This window comes from Bos indicus, chromosome 4, assembly GCF_029378745.1.
Source record: "Bos indicus isolate NIAB-ARS_2022 breed Sahiwal x Tharparkar chromosome 4, NIAB-ARS_B.indTharparkar_mat_pri_1.0, whole genome shotgun sequence".
Classification (NCBI taxonomy): Eukaryota; Metazoa; Chordata; class Mammalia; order Artiodactyla; family Bovidae; genus Bos; species Bos indicus.
In genome coordinates this window covers 47008214-47020577 of record NC_091763.1, presented here as the reverse complement: position 1 = coordinate 47020577, position 12364 = coordinate 47008214, and the positions used below count along the sequence as shown (strand labels likewise).

The following is a 12364-nucleotide window of genomic DNA, read 5'->3' as shown; positions in this document are numbered from 1 at the left end:
AGCCCCAGGCTGACAGAATTCAACAGGCTCCAGCCCTGCCTGGGAGTGAGGGTTTTGGAGGCATGCGAGGCAGTTGTTTAAAAGATGTTTTCATGGTTTTCATCATCTTTGTGTGAGACTTGTTAAAACCTCATGAAGAGAAACTCTTGAGGGGGATTCACAAAACACAAGCAAACATGGGAGAAAAGCAATTTTGGATCTCAAGGGCCAGACTAGCTGCAACCCAAGGCCACGTTTGCAAGGGGTACATAGGTCCTCTCATTAGGGCCCAGACAATTGCACTCATCTGCAGTTGCAGGGATGCTGAGGAGAGGGACCAGAACCCACCGGGCACCCCCACCCTGAAACTAATAACTGCTCGCCCATGCCACCTCCAGGTCTCAGGATGGAGGGCAGATCCAGGGCTTCTTAAACTTGAATGTGCACATGAATCACCAGGGGATTCTCAATAAAGTGCACATTCTGAATCCACAGGTCTGGGGTGGATCCTGAGAGTCTGCATTTCTAACAGACACCAGGCAGTGCTGCTGCCCTGGTGTGCTGGCCACAAACTGAGCAGCAAGGCTATAGTGCCACCTGTTTTCAATGAAGTTCTAGCAGCTAACTTTTACTTAATGGCCTGGGCTCTGGTCCAAGCCCTTCATATATTCATTTAATCTTCACCTGTTATTACCCCCATTTTACAGATGAGTAAACCAAGCACAGGAAGGTTAAATAATGTGCCCAAAGTCACACAGTGAGTAAGTTAGGGCTGGGATTTACACCCAGGCGGTTTGCCTCTGGAGTCGGGACTTTTCATCTCTGTCTCTATTGATGGAGTACCTCTGTATGGGTGGAGTGCCTCTGTCTTGAGTAAATGTGGCACTGTTGATTCTTTGATGCAGGACCATATGAAATGTTTTGTAAGCATGCTGAATTAGTCAAAACCAGTGGTGAAAGGAGCAGACAAGCCTCCATCAGAGAGAGTGCTCATCAGGAGGGAAATCAAAAAGAGTGGATGAATGTAATGGCTGCCTTGGAGCTAGTCAGTGTTGGTTCTCTATTGCAGCTGATGTCTGGGTGCTTGTCACCAGGCCATTAAGAAAAGGCTTTGTCCAGGGTCACCACCGGTGGTTTCCAGGTGTTGGGGAAAGCCCTTCGGGAAGCCCTTGGGGAAATCTTAGGCCTTTGGAATCTCTCAGGAGACTGGGCAAGACGTGGCATGAGGGTGAGAAATTCAAGGTAAAATATGCTTTGGGGACCAATAGGGGATCTATTTAATTGTATCTGGTAGTTGTAAGGCCCCAGAATTTGCCACGGAGATACTAAATTGAACAAAAAAACAAGACTGCGAAGGTAAGGCAGGTGTCTATGAAAAGGCGAGTAGCGCGGAGCTCCTCCCCTGAGGACGCCGCCCACCGCGAGCACGACGGCCACGCCCACACGCCCCGGCGGGAAGTTAGGAAGGCCTGGGCTTAAGCTGTGCCTCTTGCCGTATTTCTTAACGACGTGGAGTGTGCTGGGAAAACTTAGAAAAGACGCAGGCATTCATTCTCAGCCAGTCCAACGGAGTCTGGGCCTGAGACGAGATGGGTCAGGAACTGCAGTCATAGGTGGGAAAACTGGGCATCCTCCAGAAAACTTGCAGTCTGCACATCTGGGAAACGGCTTGAGAGTTCCCCTGTTTTCCCTCTGGGATGAGAGGGGCGTGGTGGAGGCCCCCTGAAACATCCCGTTTTCTCTGACGTTTAAGGTGGAAACACGAGTTCCACACCACAGGAGGAGGGTCTGCGAGGTGCCATGAAGCCTCCTCCTCTCCCCTCGCGACTCGTAGTATCCGGGAGTCTGTCCCCAGCTGACGCCCGTGTCTGAGGAAGGCTTCACTGGTGTCTTTCAGGTTGGGAAAAATAGCAGCCTAGCTTTGTCACAATCCAGTCCTTCAAGCATATCCAGCCCAGGACACAGCCGACCGGTAAGTTACTGGGGGGGCAGAAGTCCATAGGGTCTTCAGCAGGGTGGAAAGAACGTGGGCTGTGGGGTCAGACCCTGGTTCACATCTCATCTCCGGTAAAGAAAATGGCTGCCCGGAGTCTAAAACTAGGCCTTCTGGTAATTGGTTGTGTGCCTTTGGGCAAGTTACCTCATTTCTCTGTGCTTGAGTTTCCTCGTCTGTAAGATGGGCTCATTATGACCCCTATCTCATGTGGCTTTTGTGAGGATTAAATTAATTTATTGACATAAAGCCTCTACAAAATGCCTGAGCCCTAACACACAAATGCTAGCTTTTACTGTTAGCTGCTAATGCTGCTGCTGCCAAGTCGCTTCAGTCGTGTCCGACTCTGTGCAACCCCATAGACGACAGCCCACCAGGCTTCCCCGTCCCTGGGATTCTCCAGGCAAGAACACTGTAGTGGGTTGCCATTTCCTTCTCCAATGCATGAAAGTGAAAAGTGAAAGTGAAGTCGATCAGTTGTGTCTGAGTCTTCACGACCCCATGGACTGCAGCCTACGTATCTACCCATGGGATTTTCCAGGCAAAGTACTGGAGTGGGTTGCCATTGCCTTCTCCATTTACTGTTAGCAGTTGCATGATGTTGGGCGGATTACTTCTCTGAGTCTCAGGTTTTTCATATGTTAAATGGCAAAATCGACACCTACCTTCTGAGGTCGCTGTGAAAGTTAAATAAGATGCTGTTGACTAACAGGCCTTACTCTTGGCAGACATTGGTCAGCACTTTCTCGAGGCTTCTGATGAGCTGTAGCTATGTGGTTTCAGGATGTGGTTTCATGGTGGAACTGTTCAGGGTAGATTTAAGAGGTTTTTTTTTTATAAACTTGAGGTGTGTAAACAGTGTAGATGTGATTTTCTCCAGTGGACTGTGTGCACGTCCTGGGGAGGCCAGGAAGGGTTGTACATGATGGGAAAAAATATGTGTATGGCTATTACATTGTCTTAGAAGTGCCATATGTGTCAGATACAAAATTACAGTGTTTTTCTGTACTTTGGCCTTTGGTCTTTCCCCACAAACCTTGGGTGGAGTGTGGGTGAAGGTTAATAGGGAACAGTTTTGTATCCTCAGATCAGGGAGTGCATCTCCACCAGTTTGAGTCACTTGTGGTGGGGTTTGCACTGAGCACCTGCAGCCCATCCTTTGTGCTAGGGTGAAGGAAGGGCCCCAGGAATCTGCCTGTTGATAGCAGGCCTCCTGAACGGGTTGCAAGGTGTGCCTGGAGACTCCACTTTGACCCTTCGCAGGCACCTGTGCCTTCACCAGCTCCAGGCACACCAGCTGGAAACCCACAGCTGGGTTTAACAGACAGCCTAACTGAATGTAGCAATAACACCAACACCTCTCTTTTGTTGAGCTCTTCCTCTGTAGATGCCGTGCTCTGCCCCTCACATACGTTACATACGTTTCAACCTTCTAACAAACTGGTCATGTTGGGGACAAAATGTCATTTTGCAGATGAAGGTGAAGGAACTTGAACCAAACCTGTATATTCAAAGCCTTTATGCCTAACCCAGCACTATACTTCTTCCTTGGGTAATTCTCCATGCTCTCTGGGGGTTAGTTAGGAAAAGATGGACAGAAAAACAAAACAAAAATGAAGACAGATCAGCTATCCTGGTCCTCCCTCCTGGAGAGGAGCCCCGTTAATCTCCAGGATTTGTTCCTGTGCTTTCCTCCACAGCTGGGATCTTTGTGGCTACCTTCCATTTACCGAGTCCTTTACTTCAGTCACCTCATTTGCTCATCACAGCTGGCTTTTGCTGAATGCAGGAAGTGGCATGGTGTCCTTTTTATTATAGATGAGGAAATGAGGCTATCTTTTTGAACTCTTGTAGGTAACCCCAAATGTATGTTTTTGAAACAAGCTTTTTCTTTTTTCTTTTCTTTCCTAGAAGAACACAAACAGAACGGGCAGGATAAGGACTCTTCCATAACAAGACTCTGAAGCCAATTCCAAACCAATGCCTGGCCACGGGACCCCACCCCAGCCAGAAGAGGGAGGGGAGTGGGCAGTGGGGGAGAGTCTGTTTCCTGTGCCCTACCTGTGGCTCTGGCCTTTCTTCTTTTTTTAATTGACCAATTTTTAGTTTTGAGGAAAAAAAGGCAAAAGAACGTGAATTTGAGATTTACAGAAAACAAGTACCAGTGTTTTGTTTCCGTTCTTTCATTTGCCATGTGTATACCTTCTTCCAAGTTTGGAGTCACTCATCTAGCTTCTGATGCTGCTACTGCATCATTTTGCTCCAGCCACAAGAGCAGACATTGCAGAATGTCTGTTCCTGGTTGGCCTCATCTGAAACTCTTGAACTTGAGCACGTTCAGTGCTCCTTTCCTTGAGTTCTTCCATCTTTCCCTCCCGTCCCGTCCTGCCTGCCACTCTCTGGGTCCCCACTGGCCATCAGAGGAACAGGCTCTCGTACCTCCCCTCTGGACAGCGTGTTGATGGGGGAGGAGCTTTGCTGGGGAGCAGCCTGTGTTTGGGGAGCAGAGAGCTGGAGGGCGGGCCAAGTGTCCCCATCAGGTTTCTAGGGAAGCAGAATAGCAGGAACCAGATGCAGAGTTGAGAACAGCAGCATTTAATGATGGGGCTCACTCAGTACCACTGTGCAGCTCACAGATGTACTGGGTTAGGGACAGGGGCAGGAACAGACCTACAGGGTTGCAGGAAGAATGGTGTGGGGGTAGGAAAAGACATCCTCAAAAGATGGTGGAAATTGGGTAACTGTGATCATCTGAGCTTGTTAGGCCTCCATGCTACACAATCCCTCCCAGAGCACCGTGTCCAAGGGCACAAAGCCGAGCAAGTCACTGGGGGGAAGAATTCCAGGGAAAGGGGCACAAGACCTCAGGAAGCCACTCAGGAGGAGGAATGGTACCCAGGGCTGTGGAAGTTCTCAAGCTGCCCTCTGGGGTTTGACGAGGAGAAAAGCAGGGCCAGAAGAAAGGGCTTGAGGGAAAACTGCTATGGAGGGTTAATTGCCAAACCCCTGTTGAGAATAAATACTAGCATTGCCCACCCACCACGATGCCCTTGGCCAGAGGCCCCCATTCCAACAAGCCACCCAGGAAAGAATGGTAAGGCCACCACTTATGGAGAAGAGCCAGAAGGGAGAAGCCAGAGGCCTGCAGCTACAAAACTGTTCACACTGGAGTTCTGAAAGAAACAATACCATAAGCTCTAATTGGGAATTGTAATCAGGAAAGGAATTCCCCATATAAAAATAGGTGTTCTGTGCTATGAATCATGTAACTTTGTGTACAGTATAATGGAAGAGATACTAGGAGTTTTTGCTTCATCCGTAAGTCAGATATGAATGCCAGTTTTGCCGCTGGATGTAAACCCTCATCCCTACCCTCAAGTTTTCTTTCCCATTCCCTCCAAACCCAAAGATCAGACTACTGTTAAATTTCACCATATGATTGGATTTTGCAAAGACGGGAGGCAAACGGAGTGATTTGCATCAATGGAATTGCACTGACAGTGTTTCTTAATAGGATTACTAAAGTTTTTAATATAAAATGATTTTTTTAAAAATCAGGAGTTGATATTAGGTACTAGGACATTAGTTCAGATGAATTCATTTTTATTTCTACAGTGTTAAAAGTGCACTTATATGCTGGTTTATTTCCATCTTGGGAAAAAAAGACTGCAAATTGAAGGGAAGATTGTTACTTTTTCTTTTAAAAAAAAAAAAAGGTTAAGGCAGATTTTAAGACTTATAAATGTTTAAGAAATTATAAACAAGGTTAGACCCTTTGAAAAAAGTTTAGAAGATATTCTTAAAGTAAATTTTTATAGTGTTAATTTTGTAATAATTTATGTTTTACTATATTACAGAGCTAACTGACCAGAATAGTTTCAGAAACAATATGAAACTTAGGAAAGTTGAAGCAATGTTTATATTTTTAAAATGTTCTTTGAATTATGTTTTTATTGTACATTTCTTCAGACTGAAAAGTATGTACATATCTTTGTTATTTTTGCACAATTTTCGTCTCGTTCAGTTTTAGAAGTCTGTTGTTTTTTTTTTAAATAATTTATTTTGAGTTGTAATACTTGCAGGAGTGAAAACAAAAAAATCTCAGCAACAAAATAACCCTCTGATTTACAAACTCTTACACTCAAGAGGGAAAACAAAGGTTGAGAGATTAAGTGGCTGCTTCTGAGAAATAATGTCTCGACAGGGACTAAAGGAGCAATTCAATGGATTTTAAACATTTTAGCTCTCTACATCTTGAATTGCAAGCTGGAATAAAGAGGCTCCCCACTGAATGCTGCTTACTTGGTGAAAGACTGGCTCTGACCAAGGTGAGGACATTTCTGGAAACTGAGCAAAAAGGGAAAACCCACGGTGTTTCTTCCTTCACAGTCAGCTACAGGTTTACTTTATAATGATGTATTCAAAACTCACAGCTTGAAAAATGGAATGCAAATAAAAGGTTTTCTTTCAGTTTGTTTGGATGGAGTTCAACTGGACCAGCCTATAAAGCATTATTGGGGGAATATCCTTTGGGTACTTCTGTTCTGCACACCCCACTCAGCCCTCTCTCCTAGCCCCTTGACTGCACACACCCCCATCTGCCTGAAGATCTTGTGACTTGTCGCCAGCCATAGAGGCTCGAAAGCTCTGGTTGTTAAAGCGTAACGCAATGCATAGACCTGTCAGCCATAAAAAAAAAAAGCGACCTGGATAACTTGTATGCCTTCTTTTGTATCAATGTACCAATTGTAAATAATGCTGATCAACCTTTGTAGAGAATAGTTTATACAGCATATTCTATTATTGCTGATTCTCAGTGAACTCTTGTTTTAAAAAAGGAAAAAAAGAAATTTTCTATTTACACCTTCTATTTTGTTATGCTGTCAGCCCATGGCACTTTAACAAAACTCTGTGGGTTTTATGTAGCTGGTCAGTCATGGGGTATATTCAATAACTGTTGTTGCACAGAGGAGAATTTGCACCTGCTCATTTGTCCTTTCCTACTACCAATTTTAGAACCTTTTCCAGAAATTTTGAAGAAAGCATGTCCAAACATTCTAAACAAATACCACACTTGTGGAGTGGGTTTCTTTTCTATGATCCATATTTTGTAACACTAAGTATTTTCCTTCTTTGTCCCGCACCTTTATGTATTAGCACTATCAGATAGAATTCATTCCATGCCTGTGATATTGTAAGCAGAATAAATGTCTAAAGTAGGTGTAAATAGTAAATTCTATGGCTTACAGTTTTAAAAAGGAAAGAACAAACATGTATCTATTGATACTGCCGTGGTGCAGCACCAGGCCTGGAGACATTCTCCAGTGAGCGATTGTATTTTTTTTTTTTTTGCTTTTGCTTTTTTTTTTTTTTTTTTTTTGTAACATGGCTTTGTAAATAAAATAATTTATATGTTTGTAAATCAATGTCTTTGGGTTTTCATAAAATGTAAATTTAGGGTATTGCTTTTTATTCTTCTGGGTGTATGTGTCCTCACCAGACGAGCCTTCCTGCTAGAACCCACATTTAAGGTGTAGAAGAGAGTTCATTCAACAGATATTTATGGAGCATCCCTTTTGTGGCTGCCTCTGAGCTAGGCACTCTGCTCAGTGATGAGAAACAGATACAGACCCAGATGCTTTCTGAAGGCACCCAGGTAGGGCAGACGGTACATAAATACATGATGGAATGCCTAATTACTGATTGTGGCAAATGGTAGAAAGATTTGAGTTCTATGATAGAGAATAACAGGAGAAACCAATGTAAAATGGATTGAGGGGGTGGTTTGCAATCAGGGAGTTGCCTGTGAGAAAGTGAGCTGAAAGACGGTGTCAGGGAGATAATCCCAGGCAGAGCTGGGCCACAGTGGGAAAAGTCTGGTAGATTCTTGAAGACTAAGGAAGACAGAACAGGGAAAGGGGTGGGCAGAGCAAGGAAAGGATGCACAGAAGGTGTGGCAAGGTCACAAAAGGCCTCATAGTTTAGATTTCTGTGCTCAGTTCAATGGGAATCCTTTGAAGGGTTTTACATAAGGGTATGATGTGATCTGATCTGTTGAAGGATCTCTAACTGCTGTGTAGAGAATCCATCAGAAGTTGTTGCAAGATACCCAGTGAGACATTGTGTTCATGTGGTTCCAGAATGGTGACAGTATATACTAAAAAAAGTGAATGGATTCAAGATCCATTTTACATGTTAAATTGATGAGACGTGCTTAGGAATTGGATGTAAGAGTAAGGAAAAGAATGACTCCCAGGTTTCTGGTAGAGCAATTGTATTGGGTGGAGATGCCATTTCTTCAGAAGTAGAAAACCAGAGGAAGAACAGGATTTGGGGAGGGGGCAAAAGAAACATTTCATGGAAATAAAGAATTATGTTTTGCATGTTTACGTTTGTTCATGTGTGATATTACCATGGAACCGCTAAGCTGCTGTGTCAAGAAGGCATGAGATATACATGACGGGAGCTCTCAGCAGGGGTAAGCTGGAGGCATCAATCTGGGAATCTTTGTTATATAGATGATATTTAGAGCCACAGGTATATGTGTGATTACTTGAGAGAATGTAGGGGAAGAAGAGCAGGCATTTAGAGGTTAGGTGGGAACAGAAAAGCTCACAAAGAACCCAAAGAGGAAGCACTCACAAAGAGAAGAGAGAGAACCCAACAGGTAGTAGTTCCCTGGAAGCTAGGGCTATAGGATGCTTCACGCAAGGAAGAGTCAGCTGAGTTTACTGTTGCAAAAGGAAGAGAGAGACGGTATTGAGTCTGAGGTACTGCAACATGGAGGTCATTGGGGACTATTAATCTAGGTCTGTCATAACAAATTGCTACAACTTGGTGGCCTAAAAGAACATGAATTCTTTCTCTCAGAGTTCTGATGACCAGCAGTTCAAAATCAAGCAGGGTTGCACTCCCTCAAAGGCTGTGGGGGAGATTCCTTCCCAGCCTCTTCTGGTTTCTAGCGATGGCTTACAATCCTTGGCATTCCTTGGCTTGTAGACTCATCACTCCCATCTGTGCCTCCTTCACATGGCTTTCTGCTCTATTCTCCTGGGTTTCAAGTTCCCTGTGGCCTTTCTCTTATAAGGACATCTGTCCATGGACTTAAGGCTCACTCTAAATCCTAGATGATATCCTCTCAAGATACCTAACATAGTTACATCATTTTCCAAATAATTCATACTCAACATGTTCTAAGGGTTACAACTTGGACATAGAGTGACCATAGCAAAGCAGGTATGATGAAGTGGAAGTGTCAGGGGACTGAAGGAAATTCAGTTGTGTAGACAAGTCTTAAGAAGGTTAAAAGGCACAAGGGAGTGTTTAGATTTTGTTTCTTGTGTTTTTCAAAGTAGAAGGGTCCAGATTGTGATTCATATGCTGCTGAGGCTGGGACAATAGAAGGGAGAAGTTGAAGAAGCAGAAAAAAGGGGTGATTTTTTTTTAAAGATTTTTTTGATGTGGAGCATTTTCCAAAGTCATGGAATTTGTTACAATACTGCTTCTGTTTCTAGTTTTTGTTTTTTGGCCACAAGGCATGTGGGATTCCAGCTCCCTAAAAGGGAGTCAAATCCACACCCCCTGCATTGGAAAGTGAAGTCTTAACCACTGAACTGCTAGGGAAGTTCCAATTTTTTTTTTTAAAGGGACATTTTTGAAAAGGCAAGAGGAAAGTGAATTTGAACATATGTGGAGGTATTAGCTTTTGTGGTGCACAAAGATCAGCCGAGGCATATTACAAATTTTAAGAGCTTATCTGTGCAAAAATGGGATTCGAGTCAGGCAGCGCCAAACCAGAAGTGGTTAGGAGCTCCACCAACAGGAGCTGGGGAGAGAGTTTTATAAAGAAAGGGTGGAAGGAAAGTATTGATTGGCTATAGCTTAAAGCCTTGTTGGCTATTTGTGATTGATTGTCCCTAGCATTTTGATTTTGTAACCTTGAGACATTTACAGACTTAGGTACTGATTTGCTTACATAGGCCCCTAGGGCATTAGAGCATCTCAGTCTAACGGCCTCTTTGTTTAATTAACAGTAGTCAGGGGGACACTTCCTCCAGGGAAAAGGGGAAGAAGTCAGCTTCTAGATTCACTGCTGGGCAAGATTAGAGAATACCCATCTGATGGCTTCCACTTTCTCAGTGACCATGGGCAAGCCAGGTGTGCCTGAGATCTCAAAAGAAGTTTGGGAAGAGTAAAGAGAGAATGAAATAGTTACTAATGAAACTGGATTGCCACACAGTATTGACAGCATATTTATGATTCCTGATCAAAGCACAGCCCTAACATGGAGATGACAGTCTAGGAGAGCTGTTTGAGCACACCAAGGGCAGAGGAAGGCTCCTTGGAGTCAACACTCTCAGGCAAACCGTGGCACATTTCTTGTTTTGCCTCAGGCTAAAGTGTGAATATTTTTGTACAGAAGAGGAAAAAAACAGAGGAAGCCCATTGACATTGCACATAAAGGTATAATTTTATTATCCATAGGCACAAAATGTCAGTGTAGTGCATCTAGCACCAAAGACATCATTTATGCCTTGGTTCTGAGCTTTGTCTGTGACTGGCTATCCGTCACTGATCTGGCCTGGGTGACTTCTAACTTCATTCTGAAAGGAGCCTAGACATCCTGGAACTCTGAGAAGCCTCTCTCAAAATTAGTCATAAGCTTGGAGAATCAATGTGAAAACAGGAAGTAATCTTTTAAAAATTTATTTACTTGACTGCTTGGGGTCTTGGATCATGTAGCATCTTTCCTTGCAGTGTGCGCTCTACAGTGTGCAGGCTCAGTAGTTGTGTCCTGCAGGCTTCAGTAGTTCTGGTGCTTGGGCTTAGTTGCTTTGTGGATGTGGGATCTTAGTTCCCCCACCAGGAATGGAACTCGTGTCCCTGCCTTGCAAGGCAGAGTCTCAACCACTGGGCCACCAGGGAAGTCCTGAAGTAATCTTGAAGACCCTCTAATGCAAGGGAGGAAACTGAGACACAGGTCAAATGAGGTATCAAGAGCACATAGCTGGGCTGACGGGCAAGCCTGTCCTCCCTTGTCTGGTTCTCTTTCCATTGTAGTTCCTTGCCTCCTGTAGATATAAACACCTACAGATGTTTCTTCCTAAGCCACTGTAGACATTTCCATAAAGGTATTTTACAGTTCTGTGCATATCCTAGTTGCTTTACTCAGGTCTCTGGAATTTTACAATACTACAGTATTTTTTCTCCTTTTTGATTTTTCCCATTCGTCAATAACTACTTGCCTAGTGGATTATCTCTTGCTTTCTGATCTGGGACTATTCCAGAACATCAGGTTTAAGGTATCCATGTCACTGAGCGAAGTTCCCAGGAATGTATTTCAATAAGTTTATTTTCTCTTTATTACATCTTCATAAGCCATTCAACTCAAAAAGTAAATGAGGAAGGTGTAAAGAAGCTAAACGCCTCTAACACCCAATCAGTCCCAGACAAGTCTGAATCATTGCAGAATCATGCTGGAAGCCAGTAGTTCAGAGGTGCTGCATTTGTTGTGACAGTTGAAATCACAAATCTGATCTAAGGTCACTAACACTGGAAAAGGTCTCTCAATTTTAAAAAATTCTGTAACTTTTCTGGGTAGCACCTTTTGCCTTTTAACACTCCAGTAAATTTTTAGTCAAAGCAGCAGCAGCCTCACAAAAGCGTTTGCATCTTCAGGTACCTGGGCTGGCTGCTCACTGGGAAGCTACTGTGAAAGTAGGCGCTCATGTGCTCTGTGTTAGGGTTTTCGTTTTCTCTCCACCCACTTCACTTCCCCGTTTGATTTCCTAGCGGGTCTTATCACTAACCCCTTCCTCTACCCCCCGCCCCAAATCTCTCCAGTGTTCCTGAATAACCCAGATACAGTGTAGGGGGACGCAGGGAGAGGGTAACATTTCTGGCACATTGTTGGAATAGGGTGAAGGCAGAGCCTCATAGAAGGGAAGAAAATGGAGAGGAAAACATGATTCTGGAGCTTTTCCTTTGGAAAGAATAAGATGCATGTTTTTGCTCTTGTTTGCAATTTTTACAAGTTTTTTCTGTCCAGCCCAATAAACCGAGAAGGTTTGGATCTAGACTAGATGCATAGCACTGCTCCTGACTGACTGCTGGAGGACACGCTAGACAGGGTACCTCCCGCAGGGCTCACCTTCCAGCACTTGGAGGATGTTCCTGCCAGGTCCATGCTGAGCCCAGCATTGTTCAACATTTTAATTAATGAATTGGCATTCAAAGTAACCTTGGTGAATTAAAGCCATGAATACCAACAGACAGATTTATAGAATAGATGTTACCTTTGGGGGCACAGGGGAAGATTCTGATGCTAGAAATGTTCTGTATCTTGACCTGAATGTAATCATGGGTGAAATATTTATCAGGTTGTGTACTTAA

At 44.0% G+C, this 12364-nt stretch overlaps 1 protein-coding gene across 15 annotated transcripts in view; it reads left to right on the top strand.

Annotated features, from left to right (window-relative positions):
* ATXN7L1 (ataxin 7 like 1) overlaps positions 1 to 6442 on the top strand; it is a 255289-nt gene extending 248847 nt beyond the window's left edge. For 12 of the 15 annotated variants that reach the window (XM_070787732.1, XM_070787735.1, XM_019958661.2 and 9 more), the window contains 2 exons: positions 1877 to 1951; positions 3884 to 6442. In XM_070787732.1, coding sequence (XP_070643833.1) covers positions 1877 to 1951; positions 3884 to 3925 — 117 coding nt within the window. In that variant the 3' untranslated portion in view covers positions 3926 to 6442. The remainder of the gene's footprint in view (positions 1 to 1876; positions 1952 to 3883) is intronic. The other 3 variants (XM_019958663.2, XM_070787730.1, XM_070787728.1) reach the window with 1 other exon arrangement.
* The last annotated feature ends 5922 nt before the right edge of the window (positions 6443 to 12364 follow it).